The 24,316-nt window shown below is 43.3% G+C and overlaps 2 protein-coding genes across 8 annotated transcripts in view; one reads left to right on the top strand and one right to left on the bottom strand.

Moving 5' to 3' along the window:
- MVD (mevalonate diphosphate decarboxylase) overlaps nucleotides 1-24,316 on the bottom strand; it is a 67,084-nt gene that overhangs the window by 17,397 nt on the left and 25,371 nt on the right. The window lies entirely within an intron of this gene.
- ZC3H18 (zinc finger CCCH-type containing 18) overlaps nucleotides 1-24,316 on the top strand; it is a 50,584-nt gene that overhangs the window by 13,244 nt on the left and 13,024 nt on the right. For 3 of the 7 annotated variants that reach the window (XM_067302372.1, XM_067302368.1, XM_067302367.1), the window contains exons 4-12: nucleotides 2,016-2,164; nucleotides 2,484-2,576; nucleotides 3,183-3,340; nucleotides 5,012-5,044; nucleotides 6,654-6,780; nucleotides 8,030-8,328; nucleotides 20,310-20,510; nucleotides 21,612-21,737; nucleotides 23,310-23,411. In XM_067302372.1, coding sequence (XP_067158473.1) covers nucleotides 2,016-2,164; nucleotides 2,484-2,576; nucleotides 3,183-3,340; nucleotides 5,012-5,044; nucleotides 6,654-6,780; nucleotides 8,030-8,328; nucleotides 20,310-20,510; nucleotides 21,612-21,737; nucleotides 23,310-23,411 — 1,288 coding nt within the window. The remainder of the gene's footprint in view (nucleotides 1-2,015; nucleotides 2,165-2,483; nucleotides 2,577-3,182; nucleotides 3,341-5,011; nucleotides 5,045-6,653; nucleotides 6,781-8,029; nucleotides 8,329-20,309; nucleotides 20,511-21,611; nucleotides 21,738-23,309; nucleotides 23,412-24,316) is intronic. The other 4 variants (XM_067302370.1, XM_067302369.1, XM_067302373.1 and 1 more) reach the window with 3 other exon arrangements.

Raw genomic sequence — 24,316 nt, 5'->3', positions numbered from 1 at the left:
TGCAAGTGAGACCTAAGACTTAAAATTTTTAACCACTTGTATTTCTTAATTTTTTTTGCTAATTCCTCCTCATGAGACATTCTCCAAAGTTTCTGCAACTGTACTTACAGCTATCTTAGAATAACTAGCTTTTTTTTTAATCTGAAGAGTAGGTTTTATAAAAAGCTTTTCCTATTTAAGCTGACTATAGCTCTGTTCCTCTTTCTTCAGCTTCACTTTACTTAAAGTTTGCTTGCTTACTGTGTTTTATTTACAATCACCCTTGAAACAGTTTATTAACATCTGAATTTAAAAGAAGGGTGGAGAACAGGGTGGAGTCTCTTATTCCTTGTGTCAGTGGCATATGCAAGGTAGGGAACTGGTTAGGGGGTTTCCAGAGACATGACTGTCAAACATAGCTTACCTGGCTTCCTGAATGTCTTCCGGTATCAAATTTTCTGCCTGTGCTGAGACATGAGTTTGGTGTAGTGGTGATGGAACAGGGAAGTGCATCTGCAGGCAGAGTTCTTTGTTCCTTAATTCTTAGCATGACTTACACCTCCATGCTGCAAGGAAATATTTGCCTGAGTCGAAGTTCAAGCTGAAGGCTCTCCTTCCATAGTTGTTTCTCTTTGAGTTTTGTGTTATTCAGGTAACGTTGACACCGACTCTTGCTTGCCCCTTAAAGGCTTTACTGACATCAAGGAGCTTAGACACTGCTCGTGTGGGACCTTGAAGATGCTCAGATTTTAGTCCCTGCTCTGTCTGAGGAGCGTGTCGTTGTTGCATCTGTCCAGCTTCATGAATGACTAGTTCGTGAAGCCTTCCAGTGAAATACCTTGGCATATGTACCAGGGCCTCTTACTTGTCAGGGTAATCATTCTCCCTGACACTTCAATAAGGATAGTAAGTGTTTGCGTAGGTGTCTGTGCTCCGCTTTCAGATCTCTTCTGGCAAGTGTTCAGCTAGTCATTGAGAAAGGATGTGTCAGTCATTGAGAGGCTCTGTAAAGGGATTTGCCTGCTCTCGTTATATTTGACAGTACAAAAGTACCTTGTATTACCTCAGATTGAGAATACCAGCTTAAGGTTAACCTGGGACTGTTGAGGAGCATTTCTGGAGACTGAGTGCTTCTCTTTGCCCAGGTGCAGTGTAAATTTTTGACAAGTTGCCCTCCCGGGGCTTCCTCCTTGGGTAACAGCAATGTTAACTGCTCCATTGCCCCTAAACTGCCCCTAAAGTCAATGTGTTAATGCCAGAGCTAGCACAGAATTAGCAATGACTTTGCCGTGCAGATACCTGCCGGGAAACCTGCACGTGTCCCCTAATGTTGAGTGAATTGCCAGAAGAAAAAGTGGGTTTTGTTTTAAGGCAAGTTGGGACAAGTTTTAATTCAAGTTGGGAGCTAGCTTTGTACCCTGTTACAGACCTCTGAGTGTTCCCACCTCTTCAGGAGTGATAACTTGAGCTAATCAACTGAGCAGCTTCAGACTTCTGTCCCTGGCCCTCCGTAGTAATGTCTCCTTTCCTGCTTTATGCTGGCAAGTACACAAAGTCAACTGAAGAGAAAAGCGTTGATGTATTTCCTGCCTCAGCATGGAGCTCTATTTTGAATGTGCTGTGATTCTTTCTTTGCTGTCAGGTTATATTTATTCCTTTCTATAAAAGATAAAGCTCCTAACTTGAAGCATTTGTCATTAATAAGCCAATGAGTTCCTCAAGTCTTATTACTGCAGTCACTTCATGGTGTGTATGCATCCATTCCTCCCTTCTCCCGACAATATTAAAATTCTCATATGTTCGTTCATCTGTGACTGGATCTATTGAATTTGTCTTGTCCGGGAAGGTGGGAGGTGGCAAGTGTCTTTCCATGTATATGGAAATAAGTAATTCTGGACAAAGTTGGAGAGAAGAAAGTTTGGGTGTCAGAAAACAGCATTATTTCTTGACTGGTTTTAGATGGTTGTGGGGTTGAACAAACTCTTGCTGTAGTGTTCAGGCATATGGTGATCTAATGGAACTGTGTTTTTCCACAGGTCACTGTACTTGGGGAATGAACTGTCGATTTATTCACCCTGGCGTGAATGACAAAGGAAACTACTCTTTGATCTCCAAGCCTGAGCCCTTCTCCCCAAACGGCGCACCTCCTATTGGCCCTCATCCACTGATGCCAGCCAACCCTTGGGTATGGACATGTTTTGGGTGAATTTATGGCTTCTGGACATAGCTTTTGTCTCCTGCCCTAGCAGAAGGGAATGTTTTGTTTCAGCCAGGATCTTAGCAAGATTCAGTACATCCATTGGAGATATAATTTTTTAAAAGGTCTCTTTGAAGTTGCTGGTAGAAGGGAATAATTTTCCACATGTCCCTCAGCTTATATCCTATTGCTACTTCCCTAAGGTATCTGGAGGTACTCCAGAGTAACTGGTTTACAAAGTACGTGTTTGCTACTTAAGAACTAAAGTCAAGTGTCTGTCTTTTTCCTTTTCTTACCCTCCTAACAGGGAGGGCCAGTAGTTGATGAAATCTTACCTCCACCCCCTCCAGACCCTCCAACAGAAAGTGCCTGGGAGAGAGGTCTCCGACATGCTAAAGAGGTAAATATGCTGACTTTTCTCCAAAATCCACTGACCTGTTTCATTGGTGGCCGAATGCTAGCAGAATTTATTTTGGAGCATGTAATGTCTTGCTCTTTTTAAGGAGCTTTTTTTTTTTTTTGCCTTTTAACCTATTAACTGCTGCTTGTTGTATATCACAGCTATTCTACAGTGAAGAGGAGCTGACCCCCAGTGAGGGGGGAGTGGGTTTCTTATCAATATGATCTAGAGAGACTCTGTGGCCCTGAGCCGTTCAGGGATGTTGAATTCTAGCCCTCAGTAAAGGAAAACTGTGTTTAAGCTGTTGCAGTTTCCCTCACTTCAGTGCCACTTTCTCTAGGACCTGTAGGATCCATGTCTTTGATCAGTTCAGAAAACAGGGTTTGCGTGTCTGAAGGTTTTTTTACCTGTCTGCTGTTCTTCTGAGCCGATGGACAAGTGAATTATGCTTTCTATGTCAAGAAAATTCCAGCGTCCTGCAGAGAAGGATACTTTAGTTGAAGAGCTGGTTTCTCCCAAATGAAGGGTTTTTAATATTCTAGTATTTTTTCTCTGCATCTCAGAAATGTTCCCTCTTTACAATGTTTTTATTTCATGTTGTGGCAGGTATTAAAAAAGGCAACTATGAGAAAAGAACAAGAGCCTGACTTTGAGGAGAAGAGGTTCACTGTGACTATTGGAGAAGATGAGCGTGAATTTGACAAAGAAAATGAGTTTTTCCGCGACTGGAATTACCGCATCACCAGAGATGTCAGAGATCCAGCGTAAGATGCAACTTTGTTCTTGCTATGTGGAATAGATGGGTGGGAAATAAATGCAGCATGGCAGTCTTCAGTTAACACACTCCTCCAAATCTGAGGAACAACCATCTCAGAATATGGCAACAACTTCTGTTACAATAGTCTATACACTGATAAAAACTTGAGCTGCCTCCACTCGCTCCAGTTTAACACTATCTTCCTTTACAGTTGTCTTTATACCTTACCACCCTCAATGTCCTTGGCATACGGGTCTCTCAAGGACACTATCTAGTTGTATGTTCCCTTCCTCATATCAGCTCGTTCTTCTCCTATTTTTTTCCTCTTGTTTTTCTTATTTACCCCATGAGAGTGTTAAAGTGCTAAACAAAGTTGGAGTATGCTCAACGTCCAAGAGCTTCAGGGCAGCAGTAATACTGTTGAACTGCTGCACTAGCTGGGTGTTCATGTGAAAGGGTGACATTTGGAATTGGTACAGGAGTTGGTTTAACAAACATCTTTACCAACCCCTGATAAACCATTCAATAAGACACTGGTCAGGAAGCAAATCTGTTAACTGCCAGGGCACGGATTAGGCAAAACCAAACTTCTAAAACTTGAGAGTTTAGTTGATTTCCCCCCCCCTCCCAAGGATGTAAAGTATAAAATGATGGAGGCCTCAGACACCCTTCTGTCATGACTGAGAGCAGGCAGAGAGTTAGAAGCGGGTGCAAGGATGCAGTGGTGAACTCTGGGAGGTTTACTTAAAAGTTCTAAAAACAAAAAATGGAATGGAAGAATAATTTTTAAAAGGGAGATTTGCGTTCTATGGGAATATAGGGAAATTCCCATTTCTCTCTTGCACACGCATCCTCTCTTCTTACTATATCTACAGATTATGGAAATGTTCCCATTTACACACAGAGAAAGTGTTTGCAAGATTTCTATTCCATCTATTTTGAGTGAATGAATTGCGAAAAAAGAGCAGGTTAAGCTTTGGTTCAATAAGCTTTGATTTGCTTTGGAGTGAAGTGCAATTCCTTTCCCCCATTTTATGAAAAGAAGCTATGTTACAGTCTGCAAAACTGAGCACAAAACAGCTCCAACATTAATTTTTTCCTGTGTAGAAATCGGTCTGTATCTTGGTCTTACATTCCTCCGAGAAGTCTTTTAGTTGCACTTAGGATGTATTAGCACCAGTGCTCTGTAGATTGACTGTTACAGTATCCTTATTTTTTTAATTTTACATGGAAAATTTGCATCTTAAATCAGTGTTCTGGTTGTTTTATGCCACTGCCTAACTGATATAAGGACTGTTTCTGTTAGATGCAGGACTTTGTTTTTTTCATATACTCAAGTAAAAAGTGTTATGTTGTATGTAGCTAGTGTCAAATAGAAGTAATCAAACATACGGAATTTTTAAAAATTCAAGAACCTTTGTGCATAACCAGACTGTGGCATAAAATATATTAATTCCATGTAAAGGGAAAAGTTATGAAGCTGCTACTTTTTATAAACTCCAGGAAATGGTGGGTTTTGTCTCATATACGCACTCATTGCACAGATTGACACTTTGTGGCAAACTAACCACTGGTGGTTCAGGTGGAATGTTAATAAATTGCTTTCAGGACTGTTTTGTGACATATGAAGATGCCTAAATAGTTCATGAATCCCTTTTTCTTTTTTGAAAAACTATAGGGAGGTGGACATCAAAGAAAACATTAACTATGGGTAAGCAGGTCTTTGATTCCAGTACTGTTGCAACTGTAAGAAAATATTCCCTTTCCTTTTTTCCATTGCACTTCTTAAAACTTCCTAGGCCACAGACAACTGTCCCATCAGGTCTGGTTGGCAGTTCGTTAATGGAATAGATGTATTTAATTTTTGGACAATACCAATTATTTACTCAAGGATTTAAGAATCAAATTATCCACAGTCGTCTAAATGCATAGCAGTGGTGTTTGTTTAAATGAATAAAACATGCACAAATGTTATAGGAAGGGCATGGGGAACTTTGAATTTGAGGCTGGGTCAAAAAGTTAAGAGCTTCCTTTTTGGTGTAGCTTGAGATTTTCTTCCCTCTTTTTGAACACCTGATGTCACTGTTACCTCGTCGACATCAGGAAGTTTGCTGCTGAATTAAGCACCAGTAATCAAGATTCCCTGGTATTCTTCCCCTTGGCTTATCATTTCAAACAGAAAAACAGAAATTTTAAAACATTTAAAAACGCTGAAGGAAATATAGGTAGCAACTTGACTTGCAGGGCAGCATTCACGTCTTTGCTTGTGTTAGCTTATTTGGCGCTTCTTTCAATGTAAAAGTGGGCCTGTTATTCTCCCTACTTGCAAGTTAGAGTCTGATTAAAGGTAATTTAGAATTTGAAAGCACTTGCTTTTGCTCTTAGTTCTGCCACTGACTCCTCTGTGGTCCTGGAAGTTTCTTGTTTTCTGTACCCACCTCCCCATCTTTACAATGGTTCTGATATTTTCAGTTTCCCAGGCAGGGCTTGGATATTGTTGGGTATGCGAATTAAAAACATCAAATAATGTTAATAGAAATCATTAAATGGCGGAAGTGCTGTAGATTTAAGGAGGGTGGGTTTTAGATCCTTTTCCTCACAAAAGCAATGACGATTTTGCAGTTGAGCAGGGTGTGGTGCGTTCAGTGCTCGCGAGTCCGTGTGTACGCTGGAGGGCCAGCATTTGTTTTCCCCTGGAGAATATCGGCTGCAAACGTGGTTACCTTCCTTGCATGAAGTAATGTCACCCGGAGGGCGCAGCGTTCCAGGCCGGCCTCTGAAGCTCAGCTTCTCTCAGTGGAAAGCTCAGCCAAAGCTTGTTTCCCGTGCAGTCGTAACTGATATGCACCCGCGCCTCTGACAGAGTAGCAGGAGAGATTGCGCTCCGTTCCGCTCCCGACGTTCCTGCGCGAGGGCGCTCGGGGGTAGCGCTGGATGCACGGACAGAAAGTGCCGTTCTAAATCAATGGGGCAAAACATGTTCTCTGCTACATTTGCATACTTTTGAAGTAGCTAGAAAAAGCAATTGGTGTGTCTGCACTTTTACCACATTGATTTGGGGGCTGAATTTGCTTGGTAGTGTTCTCTTTGGTGTTTATCAGGAAAGTTTTGTGCTTTTCTCTGATAAGCATCATTTTTAAAAGACTGTTTCTGTCTGTCTGGGATGTGTAGAAAATAACCGCTTTGTATGGTCGTACTCCATTGAACATGTTTTTTCTTGTCAGTATGCAGTGACTAAAACCTGACCTAGAATGTGTAGTGTTTCTGTACGGTGATAAGGTGATATTTCCCTTTCTAACCTACCCTGTTTTTCATTGTAGGCTTGATCCTTATACAGATCCCTATTATGACTATGAAATAGAACGGTTCTGGCGTGGTGGGCAGTATGAGAATTTCAGGGTTCAGTATACAGACCCAGATCCGTATCGTAACTACAGAGTAAGTAAGGTAATACCCCTTTCCACACTTTTCCTGTAAACTTTCTTCCAGGTACTTCTGGTGCTTGTCATGTTTCCATTATAGTTGTTGAAATAGGATTTGTTTCTTGTATGTTCCAGGTTCTTAATCTTTCAAACAGTTAAATCTTGAATTATTCAATTACTGTACAGAACACACTCTAGGTGCACAAATGGGAGCGCGTTCTGTTTGAGCGTGACGAGGGCAAAAGCACACGACTGAGACGGGAAGTCGGTGGCACTGCCAGATGTAGCCCTTCCTCCTCTCCTAACCAGAGATGGTTCCTCTTTGTGTGCATTGGCTGTTCCTCTCTTGCGTGGCCCAAGGGAGATAGACAGTTGTGCAGCGCTTTCATTTACAGTTGCAGCCGCAGCCGTTCTTGGAAATGTTGGAGAGGGAGGGAGTTTCCAGGAAATAATCTGACTGAAAAACGGTTCACTTGTTAGTTATTGGGACAGACGGAAAGGATTAGATTTGGACAGGTACGTTTTGTGTACAGAAGTAGGCTCCGGTATGACTGTCCATCTCTGGTGGAATTGCACATTAGCTGCTTTGAGTCAGATAAGGGAAAGCATCTAGCCATTTGCTAGAATCCTAGATGCAGTCAGTTGGTGTTGCACTGCTGTAAGGTTTAGTGCTCAGTGAAAATAAGGCTACTAACCCTTTTCCTCCCCTTCCTTTGCCCTGGTACAAACTGTTGTGCCTTGGCAGTAATGGCAAAAAGATAATTCCTGCTCAATGGGATGCTTTTCAGTAGTATTCGGCATATCCTTTAAAAAGTGTCTTTCCTTTTACTGTTACACCCTGCTGTTTTACCCGAGCGGTGCATAAACAGGAGCCTGTCCTCACTATCGTTACATAAGATGCACCATCAATTATTTTCATGTTGCTTATTTGCAAAGTTAATTAGCTTGTTATAAATATGGTTAGCAATGTGAGTAAATACTTGTAAGCATAAATGCATGTTTCTTAAATGGAAACAATAAGCCAAATCAATCTTTGACTGCTGCCTTTGAAAACTATAACTGTGATGAATATGATGCAGTGTTTTGTTCCTCTCTACTTTCTACCTAATCAGGAAATACTGATGGCCACCATACTCCAGTCTTTCCTCATTACTTTGCCGTAACAAGGGAAAGCTTCTGTAATTGCTTGTAGTCTGAGACTTCAAAACCATGCTGTCTTTTTTGTTAGGAGATGTCACCGAACTGTCATGATGAATTCTCATTTATCTTTAAAGGAAAGAGAGCGAGAACGGGAAAGGGAAAGAGAGAACAGACAACGAGAGAGGGAACGAGAAAGGGAGAGAGAACGAGAGCGGGAGCGGCGCCAGAGAGAGAGAGAACGAGAAAGGGAACGGGAACGTGACAAGGAACGGCAGCGGAGGAAAGAGGAGTGGGAACGTGAGAGAGAACGTGTGAAGAGAGATGAAAAAGACAGGCTGCACAGGGACCGGGACAGAGATCGAGACCGGGACAGGGAAAGAGAACGTGAAAAGGAGAAAGAAAAACCAAAGCCCCGGTCACCATTGCTACCAAGGTGAGTGTTTGCTTGAATTCAAACTTGAAATTTGGCTTGATGTTGTTTTAGCTGTAAATAATGAACCAGGCTCACACTAGTGAGAGTGGAGATCTGTTGTCTGTAGCTCTTCAGTAGAGCAGTAGTTTCAAGAGAAAAGAGACACTTCAAATTAGCCTTGCTGGCCACTAAGCGGAGCTAAAACGCCAGATAAGAACAGAGCGTATTTGTAACCTGACTGAAAGGAGGAGAGTGTCTGTCCTGTGGCTGTAGATATTGAGATGTTCAGCTTGTCCCCTGTTCCCTTGAATTTAGATTGCATCCTGGAAGGCTGGCTGGGTCCCCAGTGCTGAAGTAGTCCTGCAAATGACGGTGACTCCCTTTGTGGCCTTGACAGATGTCATTTGACAAGAATCAGGGCTGATGTGGGAGTTTGTGGATAGCAAAAGTATCTAGCGTTTTATTAAATAAGGAGAAAAAAATAGAGGCTAGAAAAAGTAAGAAGATTTTATGCCTTGAAATGAGTCTGTTAGATGTTAGGCTCAGATTTTAGCTTGGAGTCAAATTTCTTGTCCCTGACTGCCAGACTTCCTTCAGTTTTTCTGGAAATTCTGTTTCTGACCCATATGAAAGAGAAAATTGAATGAGATAGACTAAAAGTCTGGGAATTTCCGAAGCAGAACATATAGTCTGTTTCTTTGTCAATTAAGTACAGTAACTCATCAGTGTATTATATATTAGGTGTGTATGTAATGCATTATATAAATATCAGAGCTGAATATAGAACTTGTGTTATGGGAAGTTCTAACATTGCAACATCTTTTGGTTCAGAATCAGGAGAAAAGTATCCAAATTTCCTGCTGAAAGACATCTCCAGGAAAACTGATCAGCAGTGCCAGTATCTTGGAAACTAATAGCAGATGGAGTGTCCCAAAGGAGCGCTGAGGAAAGCGTGGGCACACAAGTGTGTGTGTGTGTGTGTTTGGCGGGGGGAACGGGAGGGAAGCTGCGTTTCCCAAGACGTATTGGAGATTCTTCTGGCTGAATATCTGTTTTGCTCCTCGGGCACTGGAGGAGACTGTGAAACGTTGTGAGTGTGGGGAAGAGCGTGTTTTAATGAAGAGCAGGGCTAAGAAGGCCTAGAACTAGATGCCGCATAGAATTGCTTGGTTTCAGGTGGAAGCAGGGATTAGTCTTGAATATGAGCCAAAATTTTTGTTTGTATTACTAGATGGAAAACTGATTTTTGATGATGACTTTTTTCCGAAAGGAAGTCTCAATTTCAGAATGATTTGGCTGTGCCTTGTGAAAGTTTTGGTGCAGTAGCAGTGTCAACGTGGTTATAGTGATACAGAGAACTCCATTTAATTATAATCTTCACTTGCCACTGTAATTTGTGCAGCTCAATTACCACAGTTGCTGTTGATTTGTGCTCTTGTTAGGTTAGTAATGGAAGAGATCTTGCTGTCCAGAATCATATGATGATGATGAAAGTGGCATCAACTGATTGGCAATTCTGGGATTTAGTCATTAAGAGTCACCATGACCATGCTCACTGCATGCAAGATAGAGGTTGCTGGCTGCTCCTTCCTTTTACGCTTGTGCTGGGTTGTGGGTAGGGCTTTGTGGAAAAGCTTTCGCTGTTGCTGTTGCCCGAGATGTGCTGGGTGGGAGCAGTTGCTCTATTCGCCAATCTTAAATCTGTCTCACCTCTTGTATCCGTTTGTGTCAGGCAACGGTACTGCCTGAGCTGGGAGATGGGATTTACGGAAGCTTTTTCCAATGTGGCTGTTCATGACCTCATATGCTCTGTGTATATAGGTTCCCCTCTTCCCTCACATTAGCAATACTTAGGTGGGCTGTGGACTACCTCTTTTACCTCCCAAACAAGCTTCTTAGGTCTTGGTAAAGTAGAAATAGTCCTTGATACATTTCTTTGCCTTTTTTCTTTTTTTATTTCTGCTATTCTTTCTAGAATTGGATAGTAGAGAATCTGCTACTGGCAATGTCCTGAGCCTGATATTGTAATGGGAGAACTGATGACAGGCGAGGCAGAGGGCTCGGAGAGAGGGAGAGCAAGCGGGACCTTCTTTTGGCTTCGTTCGCCTTGGGCTTAGAAAAAGAGAAAGGATGCTGGCAAGAAGTGTTTGTCTTTTTCTGTGTTGAATGGGGAGCTAGTATTAAGTGGAAAGCTTTAAATTCTCAAAAATCTTAGGTCAGCACCTACACACAGTATCTCTTCTTAGAGAAGAGTGGAATTAATGGGAATACTTACCAATAAACCCCAAAGCCCTACTTTAAGACAGTACTCCAGGTACTCCTAGTTGGACTTAAGTTCTCACTGTTGAAAAGCCATGTCAAAATGAACACTGCTACTACAACATCTATGCACATACGTATGTTTTCAGAGGAAATAAACCACAGAATTAAAAAAAGAGAACTTAAAAAAGAGTGGAAGCACAATTCAGTAAGAACGTGATTTCTTTTCCCTCGGAAAAGACATCCGCTCATCGAGCAGCTTGTGTTTCCATGTATCGTCCTCTCCAAAAGCCTCTATTGCAATTTCTGTCTCTGGACAATGCTGTTTTTTGCCCAACTTCCCCGTGCGCTCGTGACGGTGCCGCAGGTAGAGCCGTCTAGCCTTTTCTCCAAATACCTGCGTGCCAGGCGGGCTCTAGAGCCACCGGTTCTGTTTTGGCATCTTGCTATTCTGGGGATTAAACTGTTTCCCAAGTTTGCTCAATGAGTAAGGTCGTCGCAATCATTCCGTGTTTCCCTGATAGCAGCATGCACGTTAATGGAGTGGTGCTCACCTGTGAGTCTATAAATAGACTCCGTGCTTTCCCTAATCGCTAGATCCCGGCTTTTGGCAAGTGCGGCCTTTCCCGGACGCTGGTGGCTGGCGCTGCGTCACGGGGCTGCGCCGGGCCCGGGAGGCGGCGGCGGCGCGGGCTCGTGCCGGCTGCCCCGTTAGCATTCCTCCCAACGCACCGGTGGTGGCGCCTCCCGTGACATTCCCCGCTGGAGCACTGCTCTTCCCTTACTCATGAGTTGAGGAGACTTGAAAACTGTTCCCCAGAGATTATGCAACTGTTGAGGTATTAAGGAACTCTGCCAAAGGCAGACCGAGGACAGCTGTAATTACAGATAGGTGCCCGTCTGGCCATTAGCATAAAAGTTTCCTCAAGCAAAGGCAACAGAAAGGAGCAAACGATGACAAACAAAGTTAAGTTGCAAGGGTTGAAAGAAAACTTGAAAAGCAAATAGCCGGGAACACGAAAGCAAATTCCCTTTCAATTATATCGAAGCAGGAAACTTTAATCTGATCTCTAAACAGCAGCGGAGTAGTTAGGGCTAATAAGAGAAGACGATGACTTCCTTGCATCAGTGCTTGTCACACATGACGAGAATTATAACGTAACAACAAACAAACATTGTTAACCCTTACGGACCCGGTGGTAAACGCTCCTCCTTGAACCTTTCCAAAGAAGAGGCTGCTGTGTTTGGGGTTTAGGTATCTGATTGTTATATGAGGATTGGACTTTTTTGAAGGAACATGCAATTCTTGCTTTATACTCTGTTTTTTCTCAAACTTAAGATGAGCCATTAAAGAAGTGTATAATCTGAGATTGCAATGTTGGTAAAACTGTTCCTCCTCCTCCTCCCACTCCTCCCTCCTCAGGCATCAAACACTTGAATGAGCCAGGACACTTTATCGTCAGTTTGAGGGATAACTTGGCTGTCTGGCCCCGTGTTCTCCATCTCCAGAACAAGTTCTGATGCCCCAGGCTGTGACTGTTTTTGCTGAGTGCAAAATTTCTGCTTTATATCCATATCTTGTCAGCGTAGTCTACTGTTGTGCAAAGTGTTTCATGCAGTTGCTCTATCCCTGAAACACTTTATTTCAGGAGAATTGTAGCAGTGCAAGACACTCTAACCTGAGCACTCGATACAGCTGTAAAGCTGCTGGCCCTCAGCTGTGAGCGAAGGCCCAGCACACAAAAATAGCAATTTGTGTTAATCCTCCTATTGTTGCACAGGTCCTTATCCTGTCATCATCCAAGTGAATCTGATTGTTTCAGTAGCGCATTGAGCAACTCAGGTGGTGTTGTGTGACTTGTTAATATTTGTATTTCCAAAGCGCCAAGGAACGTTAGTATGAAATAAGACCCATCGGCTATGGTGGGAGCTTCAATATCCCTGCCCTGCTGACCGGGGTAGCGCTAGGGCGTTGTTGACCCAGCAGGGCGGGAGAGGAAGCAGTGAGACACTGTGGGCTAGAGACCATCGATGGAGTGTGCTTATGCAGCCATTTAAAAAAAAAAAAAAAATCCTCTGCAAGCAGGGATGCCTTAAAATTCAAAGTAATGTCAGAAAGGGTGGCCATTTTGTAGCAAATCATAGAATCGTTCATAAAATCCTCCTAACAAGGAGTGCAGTGCTCCTTCCAAGCTCGTGCTGAGGTTGAAGTAGTCCTTGATTAGGAGATGCTGTGTGTGGCTGCAGACCCTGTGACGAAAGGTTAAATAGTCCCTCTTCAGAGCTTGCTTGTGCATTACTTTTTCAAGCTAGTTGAAGTTGTCTTTAAATGAGGCATGTTAATGAACAGGGTAACTTGGCATTTAAAGTCAATGAATGCAGGGTGGCTAGGGCTGGCAAGCTAGAAAGTGTTAGAATGGAGCTGATCTGGGAAAGGAGTGGCAAAAATAAGGCAATGCAAATGGAGTGATTCATGATTTTGTGTGTGTGTGTGTGTGATCACAAACTCACTGAACTTGTTTTTCAGTATGTTCCTGGTCACCACCATCTTTCCTGATGGCTTCTGGTGACCCCCCCCCCCCCCCATGCCACTGGCCGTGTCTGTTCCTGACTCTTTTTGAGGTCTGTTTGCAGGGGCTCTGTATGAAAGCAGCTGTTGTTCAAACAGAGGTAGATATTCTGGTGGGCTTAAAACAGCATTTCATCCTACTGTGCAGAGATGGTGGGGATTTTGTCCCCTTTCAGTTTGCCCTGTGGAAATGTTGGCTGTTTCTTATAAGAAGCCTTGGTTCCCTCCTGTTTGTTATCCTGCCACAGGAGGAAGAGCAGATGGGGTAGGAAGAGGTGTGCTCTTCCTGGTTTCAATTCGGACATCCTCTTATTGGATCACAGGAGCTCTCCGAATTAATCTTAAACAAGCCATGAAATGTTCCTGTGGGGAAAAACTAGTCTTGTCAGTAGGCTTAGCTTTGCTTTCCAGGTGTCTGCATCTTCACTGGACGGCTTTTCAGAGTGCTGCGAGTTCAGAGAAGCAAGGAAGTGGCCCCGGGCCGTTGGGTTTCCCGTGCTGAAGGGAGGTAGATCAGCTCCAGTTTGGAGCTGGACTTGTGTTTCTCCTGGTCACAGGAGGGCCGCTGGGCCTTCTCTGGTGTTGCTCGGTGCAGTGCCGCTCAGCTTGGGAGAGGATTTCCTTTTTCCCTCCTTCAGGGACATGCTCTTTGCTGCCATACAGTTCTTTTTTCATACGCAAGTGCCCTTTATGGTAACGTTGTGGTGGCAGACGTTATAACAACTTGTTTACATCTCCATTTTTTTGCAGTGCAGCTTCCAACCTAAGCAGTGGAACCTGGTTAGACAACTTCACTTCTACTTATTCTCCCAGTTCATTTGGGAAGTTAGCTATAATGTTTTAATAAGATATCTCTGCAAACAAATAAAAAAAAAAAAAAAGTTTTGCTAAGTTCTCCATAATGCATTTTTGTTGACTGGAGTTTTTGTTAATCTTCAGGATTCTTGAGACTCTCCCTCAACTTCCACAGTAAAAAGAAAAGGGTTTTATAAACATAAATAACAATCAAGAAGGGCATTGAATGACTCAGATGTGGACCTCAAGGAATGCATTTTTCTTTGGTGTTTGAGAGTTGAAATTACTAGAAAGATTCTGTACACTGGATTTTATTGAAACATTGTAAAGAACGGGGCAGAATCATTGCACACTGCTACTTCACATTAGAGAGGGCTCTCAAGGCGTTAAAGGCTCAGCCCTTAGGGTAGATCGCATCCCAGATATGTTTATCTCTCCGCTGTGATGATTTCATGCTGGAGATGCAGATTCTATCTCCACTATTTAATTTTGAAGCCTCTCCCCATCAGGCTTTGAAGAAATCTTTTTTAAGTGACTGATAACTGCTTTGGATTGAAACATCTTCAGAAAAGCAGATCATTTGCTAATATTTCACCATGATCAGTGAAAGCATTGTAAATATTAGCACTAACTTCAAAGTTGCGAATTTCCCACGGTAGCTGCTCAGAGGTGGCTTTCCGGAGCTGTTGTCCTTCTCCGGACACACAAGCTCTGGGGAACTTTATTGTTCTGAGACTGAAAATCTGTCAGTGTGCAGGCACACTGCTGAAGTTTATTTTGAAAAAAATACAGGACCTTAACAACTGTTTTGGCACATGCTTCCAAATATTCCTCGAGTTCACTTCCTCTGGAAAATTCCACTGACTTTGAAGGAAAATTTTTGCTGGGGCTGGTGACGCAACATTTTACTTTCCTGCAAGAAATGAGGTGTCTTAAATAAAAGATGGACTTTCCTCTTTCAGAAGATTGAGCTGTAACTGCTGGCCAAAACAGTAGCCCTGGAGCCAGGCTGACGTCACTGGTTACTGCTGGTGATAAGATTTGCATTACCTGTGGTAGTTGTGTCATATGGGGAGGGGGGAGGAAGGAAGCACTTTCCCTGGGAAGCTTATTTTCCGTCTAAGATTAGAAATACTTCAGGGTCATTTGCATAATACACGAGGAGGAAAACTTGGGCCATGAGGCTAGACTTTCGCCTCTGAATTGTTGTAGAATTCGGTGACGTGCTTCAGATCTGGTTTATTTGCGAGCTGCAGTGTACATTGTTGGGAACTGGCTGACCTACACTGTGGTGTGCGTTGCCAGCTGTAGTTACCTTTGTTCCTCCTTTCCTTGCCAAAGCCACGTTCAGCTTCAGTTCTCCACTTGATTGCTGTAATTAAATTCCAGCCAAATATGCATTAATGTGTTCGTTCTGGAAAATAAAGCATTTGGTTATTTTAAGTTTAAAACGAGCTTCGGAAATAGCTAAGCTCTGCAGACGTTGTTCGTGCCCTGGGTGACGCAGGATGCTGCTGCTCTGGGTTCTGTAAGGAAATTAAGCTGCTTTTGATCGGTCTGTCATGTCAGTCTCTTTTATTCCCTCTAATTTTTTAACCTCTTGGCACAGGCGTACCTAATTATGGAATTAATTCTCAAAGACATTCCTGCATGTTTCCTAAAAATTCTAAGTTGATGAAGAAGAAAACCTGGGTTTACATGTGTACTTTGGTAGTGTATGACTTCTTTACGAGCCACTTCCTGTGCTGAAATAAGCTGGCTTATTGTCCCCAAAGCAGCCAGAGGGTGAGAAGAAGATCGGGAGCAGGACAGGATGGCTTTGCATGCAAAAGGTATGGAAGGATATTGTACACAGTCAACCAAGAGGCAAAAATCCACTGTAAAACCGAGCTTTGGTAGTTTTGTTGCTCGTGGACTACTTATCTGATGACCCTAATGGGGTAAGCAGTGACTGACTGCCACTTGAGATTTGCCCGCAGCTTGGATTACATCGGCCCCGGGTAACTGTGCTGCTCTGAAGATGAACTTGCATTAGGAGGGTGAGCTGATCTCATGTCTCACCACGCTGAAACAGTGAGGCCTCTCTCCTTCCCCCCTCCATTAGCCTCTATAGTCATCAGCTCCAGCAGTTACTCAGACCCTCTTATGGGCAGGTTTTACTCACTGACCCAGCAGGAAACTACTTTTTTTTCCCCCTCCCTATTGAATTAATGAGTTGAGCTTGCTCATGGAGAGCTCCAGTAAGTGCCAGGTCTAGCACAAGGTGAGAAGTGAAAAATTACCCAGTCTTAAGAGTGAAAGTGAGGGAGAAAGACTGCCCATTCTCAGAGTCAAATAAATTGTTAAATCCACCTAGCAGGCAGTACCATGAGCAGTTATCGTAGTTGGCATAGTTTATTCTGTGCAGCCTTCCTGCCTGATCTGGGTTAAGGGCTATAGGCTAGTTGCTTGCCTTCTCTTTCTCAGTGAGCTTTCTGCTACCTGCCTTCAGGCTTCCTCTGCTTTCATCCCAAGAACTGCACGGTATCAGTGGGCAGGGGTAAATTTGATCGAAACACAGACTTTCATGGGCTACCAGCCTTTAATAGGTCACCTCAGTGAAGCTCTTACAGGCTGTAATTGAGATGTTACTGTAAGGCAGATGGTGAAGATCTTGCTAGTTACTCTGGCTTACTTTGATTTCTGACTCTTGAATTTCACTGAAGGAAAAAAGCCAAATGGTAGCAGATACCAGTCTTAAGTTGAACAAGTTTATTTGGTGATGCTATGTGTTGGGCATGCAGGTAACTCTTGAGGAAAGACTTTGAAAATGTCCTGACATGAGCATCATGCTTCTTTCTTGGCTATAGTATGGTGACATATTTACTGCTGAGTCAATAGCCAAAGCATATCCAGAAATGAGACTTTCTGTTGTAGTTTTCCTGGGGAAAAAACCTCTCATCCAGAAAATGACCTCATCGAGAGGGAATTGCATCAAACCAGGTAGTAGGTGCAAGTAATGAGATTTGCTTTCATAGTCATCTTTGTTCCAAGCTCATGCCCGGGTTGTAGAGTTAAGTGTAAGTTGCCCTCATGTAGGACTTGAGCTGAGGCCCAGGTTTCTGAATGTGCTACTTTGGGACCTGACTGTGAGCAAGTTTGTCTCTTCTTGAGAGAAAAAGACATAGAATTAATTCTGTAGGAGACCTTTCTGAAAACTATTGCTGCAGAGAGTTGAACCTGGAAGAAGTGCTGGGACATTCATTAATGCTGAATCTTTCACATGTCTGTCACCTTTCACACTATGCTGTGGAATGATTCTCAGCAGGTTACATCCAGTTCTTGAGGTGGAAACTGCCTCTCTACCCACCTGAGCCAGCAGAATATTCCTTGGCATCTCCTCAAGCATGCAAACTGGTCTTCTGGGAAAGGACTTCAGAGTGGGACATGGTCAAGCGTTATTCACTAGCATCTTCGCATGGTGCTCTCCTTCCTCCTCCTGCTGCCCTGTAGCTTGCTGCTTGATGCAAAGTGTGTAGACTGTACCCCTACCTTCTTTTCTTCCTGCTTTGTGCTTAGTTGCTTTAAAGATACTCTGGAGGTCAAGATGGCTTCATGATGAGTTTGTACTGCATCTGCTGCTGTGGGAGATTGATCCTGGCTGTGACTGCTTATCATTATCAGTGTATAATAGGTCCTGTCTATCTCAACCCCGTATTCAGAGTCATGGTCTTCATCCCTGATTAGATACTCAGATATAGTTGTGAATGTTATGAAAAACTAGATCAAGCCACTGCAAATAACCTGTGTCGTGCTGAGTAGCACATAGTGGAGCAGCACTGCAAAAGGGTGATGGTGCTAAATGAAGATGCTGGTGAATAATACTGAGCCAAAATCCTGCTTGGGACTCTTTTCCTAGACAGTCAGCAATTTTGTGTACTAATGCGCAAGCCTCCTCTTCTGAGCCCAGAATGAGATTTGTGGGACAGGTGAACATGAAAGAAGTTTCTCCTGCCAGCAAATGCTATGTGTTGAGACGGGTGTTGAGACAAATTGTAGAACTGAAGTAGTTAGATCAGGAAAGATGGGGAAAGGGTGGGATGCTGCGCTGTGCTTTAAAGTCAATATATGCAAGTTCTGGAGTCAGGGAAGAGGTGGGAAGCACATGTTTCTGCTGTCCGTAGGACTTTGGTAACTTTGTGTTGAGGCTTTGTTCGATACCGCCTAACAAGGAGAGGATGAAACTTGTTAGTGACCAGCGAAGCCTTCAAAGGGCAGAACAGGCTGCTAATGGGGAGCTTTAATTATCCGGTTGTCTGTTGAAAAAGTGTTGTGGCAAGAAGTGCGCTCCATAGAATTATTAGAAAATTTGGAGGTTGCTTTTTTTATCTCACAAGGTAGAGGAAGTTGCTTGGGGAGTGGTTGCTTTATAGCCGTGCGTGACTAATAGGGTGGTACTGGCTGAACCTAGAGCTGGAAGGTGCGTCCCCTCCCCCACCCTCCCAAAATTCTCAGAGTGAGAGAGTTCATTATTTTGAGAAAAGGAATAAACCCGTAATTATACTCGTAATTTGATGAGTGTAATAGACTTCATAAACCTCTGAACAAGGATAAACTTTGCCTAAAACCTGATGGAGAAGGCTATGACCAGGTAATTGACCAGTCACATGCAGGTTGGAATAAGGGTGAGGAAAAAACCCAAGTTACATCCTCCATAGATAACAGATGTAACAAAGTCTAGGCCTGAAGAAACTCACCCTGGAGTGAGTAAGGAACTAGCCAGTGCAGAGACTTAAAAATTAGCACTGAATTTTTTTTTGAAGAGCTGTGGAGGGGAACCGAAGCCCAGAGCACCAAAGCCCAGAGCTCCGAATACGATTAGAGCATTTAAAAGAGGGGGGAAGAGAGCAGGAGTACCTAGCTTGCCTTGTCAAAGCTTCATGGTTACAAACAGCACTAGAGCACGTGTTTGGCAATCAGTTTATAAGCACCTAGAGAATATTGCGGTGATAAAACAGCCACTGTGAACTGCTTTATGCTCCCTTGATGAGGTAACTGGCCCATCAGCAAGGGTAAAAACAGATCCGTGTGTCTTGACTATGGTAAAGCCTGTGACACAATCCCACGTGATATTCTGATAAGGAAACTATGGGAAAGTAGTCCAGATTAAATCTCCTCTGTTTGTGCCTGCTGGTTGTTTCCAGCAGCGTGCTGTGTCAGGATGCGAAGGTGTTTCAGACGCGCACTCAAAGCGTGTCCTCAGTCTAGTTCTGTTGGTATTTTCATTGCATTGGGGGCTGTCTACCAGTTTTGGGTTTCTTCCAGCTCTAACTACCTGGCACGGGTGTAGGAAGAGGCAGGCTTTTGGTTCCACTTCCCTCTTGCATGTTTGTGTCTGCTCCTTTGAGGAAAAGTCCTGAAGCTGAAATGAGCTGGCCAGCTACCACTTGGTCAGTGCGAGAAAGTATTTCACAAAACTTGCAGGTATTACTGTTCTGAAGGGCTTGCAGTCACCTTGGAGGACAAAACAGGTTTGAATTTATATTAATTGGTTTCAGACCAAACTTTAAAAAAAAAAAAAAAAAAAAAAAAGGCTAGTAGTGCAGGGATTGGGTTGATGCCTGGGTGGCATGGCAGTTGCAGGCTGAACATCAGCTGTTTAGGGAGATGTCCAAAGCAGGTGTCATCCTGTAATGGGGTATCTGGAGCAGCACAGCTGAGAAATAAGACGTCTCTACCCTGCTGTGTGCTGGGGAGGCTTTACTTGGAGTACCACATTTCTGGAAAGGTGTAATCTAGCTAGGCGCTTTGCTCTGCAGTAACAAGCTGTGCACACTGTGGTATTGGGCCCACAATGACTGCCTTGATATCTTTTGTTTTCTGTAGCTTCCAACAGCATTTTGAGACTTGTAGGCAACACATCACCTGTAGGGCATAGAGTGGAGTCTCCTAGTGCTGGTCTTCTCTGGAGACTTCTCAAGTTTTCAAACAAGAATAAAATGCTTTTTAGAAAGGAAACATGATCTCTGAAGAAAAGTGTTCTCAACCCACAAGATACATGGGGAGAGAATGAAAGTTTTCTAACAAGAATTTCTTAGAGTAATATTTGACAGCCATCGTCTTCATATCCACTGGAAATGAGACTAGAGATCAATGTTGTGGTAAATGCTGATTTACAGAAGGATAGCTGTTCTAATATTTCATTGCCCTTAAATGATGCTAAATATCCTTCAGTGGAGGTTAAGAGCAAAGAGATAGAATTCCTGTCTCAGGAATGATGTGGGTGCAGATGTTTATTAGTACAAAGGATGAATTTCTGAGTTCTCTTCCTGGTCCTGTGTTTCTGTTAGCCTTTTTATATACAGGGATCCCAGTTACTTAAAGCATCTTTATTTTCTAGCCGTCAGCCTGAGCCACCAAAGAAGGAGAAGGAGGCAACTACAATTACCACCGCTCAGTCAAAGAGAGCAGATGAATGGAAGGACCCCTGGCGCCGATCCAAGTCACCCAAAAAGAAACTTGGTGTGTCTGTCTCTCCCAGCCGTGCGCGTAGGCGCCGAAAAACCTCTGCTTCTTCAGCATCTGCTTCTGGCTCTTCAAGGTAGGTGAAGGTGAAAAGCACATTACACCCAAGACTTGTTATGTGTCAGGGCGTGTGACATGACTCCTACCTGTCAGTGGAAGGAAGCAGTACAAGTCTTGCTGCTCTATAACAGGTATGGACCCAGGCATATAGGTAGTGAGATGGAAGCCAAAGAGAACACACCAATGTGGATGCTGTGAAGAGATGTGATTTATTGAAGACTAAGAAAAGACAGATATTTGGAAAAGTGTCTGGAGTTCTTTAGGGAAATTAGACTTGGAAGCATTCTGGGTTATTAGTAGCTCACCTAGATGAAAGCTGATCTTAATAGGAGCAGAAGCTGGAAGCAGTAAAAATTGGAGCCTCTTCACTGCAGGAGTGCTGGAGAGGTGAGGTGAGCCTACTCCAGGAAGAGCATGCTGTTGCTGCTACTACTGGGGAAAAACTGGGGTCACGGAGACTGACAGGAGCCCTTGAGGGCTGCAGCGGAGCACTGAAACCAGGACGTGGAGATACAGAACACTTTTCAGAAAGAAACATCCTGAATCTGGGAGACCTGGGGTATAGCTGGAGCCGTTCTCTTTAAAGACTTGAACTTGAGGCTCCTGAAGGGAGGGGAAAAAGTATCAGAGAGGAATGAGGAGCACATTGAATTGAAGATGTGGTTCTAAAAAGCAAAGCTCTCCTGAAGTACATGTAGCTTCCTAGAGTAGCTAGATGTAGCTTTCTAGAGTCATTGCATCTTTGATTTTTCCGTTTTCTCCTAAACGTGTGACCATTAGGTCAGGCTGACCTGTCATGGCATTTTCTGGATACAAGGTGGAAAATTATGTGGAAGAAGTGAGTTCCCGAAAAGGGATGCAGAGTCATTAGTTAAAGGAAGGGAAGCCTATTTTAGGACACGAAGGAGGGAGCAGCAACAGATTCTTGTTCTAAAAGAAAAGGTGGGATGAAAAGGGATGGGGACTGAGGAGGGGTTGTAGTCCTGGCAACTCCTGAGGAGAAGGCAGGCAATTTCTGGAGCAGTGATTGAGAACTTTTGGAACAGTATACTGGAAACAAGAACTTGGTCTCTGAAGACTTCTCAAGATACACTGAATTTAAATATTTTTCTTTCAGGTCCTCTTCTCGTTCATCCACTTACTCTGGTTCCGGTTCTTCACGATCTCGTTCCAGATCTTCTTCTTACAGCTCTTACTCTAGTCGCTCTTCAAGACACAGTTCTTTCTCAGGCAGCAGATCCAGGTAATCTCTCTTTGGGTTTGAAGGTAATGGTATACTCTTTTCCAAACACTTATTAGCAACTATTTTTGGCGCTACTTAAAAGCAAACAGCCAACTCTGGAAATAAAATATTCAAGCCACTTTCCTGAGTGAGGGAAATGTGATAGACTGCAAGGCAGCCTGCTCTTTCAGTTGTTGAATGAAGGAAATATGTCAGCCACCCCCTTTTCTCCCCTGTACCCCTACCCCCATGTACCATGCTGCTGTGGCTGGGCTGTTTCCCATACCTGTGGTAACTGAGCAGTTGCAAAAGCCTGGCTTACATTAGGGTTTTCATCATTTGCATTTTATGATTGGAAGAAGTTATTGGCATCTCTTTTCTATTGCACTGGAATTTCTATTTAAAGAGGCAAATCACATTTCTTTATTAAAGTAGTCCACACAGTTTTGTCTTTTGATAGTCCTGACTCTTCAAAGCAACAATTTGGTGTCCCATGCTGATTAAATATAGGCATGCTTGTTTCTCTGTCACTTCCTTGCCCCTGCAGACAGTTTCCCAAATCTGGAATATACATAGTAGGAGAACTGGCTCCCTAGATAGGCTGCAGAGCTAAAATCGCACAGAGGCTCAGAGTGGATCGCACAGTTAATAGGAGTGCATAGTATCATTTGGATAGGTGGTTTCTTCTAGTAAAGACTCAGGTGGGAGTTGTTCTGGAAGCGTGTACATACGTGCTTCTGGGTAAGCTGGAGGAAAGAGGCTGACTTTCCCCCATCTACCCCATGTCAGCCCCAACTGCCTTGTTCCTTGCAGAACAATGCCAAGTGTATGTGACTGTTCAGTCTGACACACTTGGATTAACATTCCTCTTTCCAAGGGCAAGGGAATGAGGAACACTCCAAATGCTTTCTGAAAAAACTTTGTTATCTCGGTTATGCAAGTCACCAAGGTGTCTGGCTCTCTGCAGTACTAGACTGCAAGGAGGGTGCTTCCAGGCTTCGCAGCAGGGTGAATCACTTGAACACCAGTATCTGGTGTGCTATCTAAGTGACTTACCTCGTTCGTCAGTCCCGATCTAGGAAACAGCTCTTGCCCTTTGATCTGTTGGCTTTGTTACACTCTGCTTGATTTTTCTCCTTGCGTTCCAGAAATTACAGTTATTCAGTTAGTTTTACTTTGTCTTTTTCCCATGAGGTTTTTGCTGCTGTCTAAAATACTGGAGACTGCACTAGGAGTTACAGGAAACACAAATCAGATTAAATAAATCATGCCAAACTTGCAAGTGCAAATCCTACTTACTTTCCTGTAGACATTCTCCCCAAGGTATGTAGTCTCCAGGTTTTGGTGTAGAATACCTAAGGGTGACTCTCTCTTGCAGTTGATCCATTTCTTTTCCTTCAGTTGGTCTGGTGACAAAACTCGTTTTTTCAAGCAGAGTCCAGATACAAAAATAGGATAAGTTTAGACTCACTGAAACTAATTCCTGGAACATAGTCACTAGCATAAGGAAGGAGTTGTGGCTAAGATGCAAAAGCCAGGGAACCCTTCTGCCTTCCCAGAGACTGAGCTGACTTTGTCCTTTATTTTTCCTAGATCACGGTCCTTCTCATCTTCGCCCTCTCCTTCCCCAACACCATCTCCACACAAGCCGCTTGTGAAAGCTAAAGGGGAGTTATTACCACCTGCTGGAAAAGGGTAAGACTTCATATCTATTTTGATAACGCAGTGCAGAAAAGGCTCTAAACAGTCACCTGGTTCCCCAGATCTGGTGACCTCATTCAGACCCTTCTGACCTGGTCGACAGTTTCAGGAAGAAATTGAAAATGCTAATATGACCTGCATAAAAGAGCATTTAGCTTGGAGTGTTTGATAAATGATGGCACTTCCGCTTATTAAATTCAAGTTAAACTGTACGAGTATCCTTAACTGTTATATGAATATGTGAGTGTTTAAACACATGCAGGATTTACTATTTAAACATTCTGTGTGTACAGATAAGTTTATGCAGGAGCTGTAAGAAAGTTCAATTCATTGATCTTCTGTAGCTTTAGTCAATACACATCCTTAGAATAAAGAAATGGTTCAGCCTCATCTACTTTTAATGTTGGAGACAAATTAAAACAAGCACCGTAGCAATGAAACTGTTCAGCAGATTATGCTTTTTTGAATATTTGAATTTGCTGTTTCACAAACTCTTGTCATAAACAGTAAATTATGGATATGTTGGAGGGTGTCACAACACTATAGCTATGTCACTTTTTTTTAAGGTGACCTGCAAATAAATTACACCATTGGGAATCCCCTGGGATTCTCCAGAATATAGTACAGTACCCTTTGCCACACTTCTCGTACCTTATTGACCTCCTTTTTTGTCTCCTTGACTCGGAGGGGTCGACTTTGTGAGGACTCGCTCTCTGCCTGCAGCAATGCCTTTACACCCTTCTGGTGAGCATTGCAGTGCTGGTTTGGTAACAAACAACACGAGGCAGCAGCCTGTGCTAGCTTGGGGATTGTTTTCCCTATGTAACACTGCAGGCACTTAATCCTGTGTTCTGCAGGGGATGAATGCAGATATTCTTAAGCACAAAGGAGGAATTAAC

The sequence above is a fragment of the Apteryx mantelli genome, chromosome 10 (genome assembly GCF_036417845.1).
Source record: "Apteryx mantelli isolate bAptMan1 chromosome 10, bAptMan1.hap1, whole genome shotgun sequence".
Classification (NCBI taxonomy): Eukaryota; Metazoa; Chordata; class Aves; order Apterygiformes; family Apterygidae; genus Apteryx; species Apteryx mantelli.
This window is presented reverse-complemented; position numbering and strand designations above follow the sequence as displayed.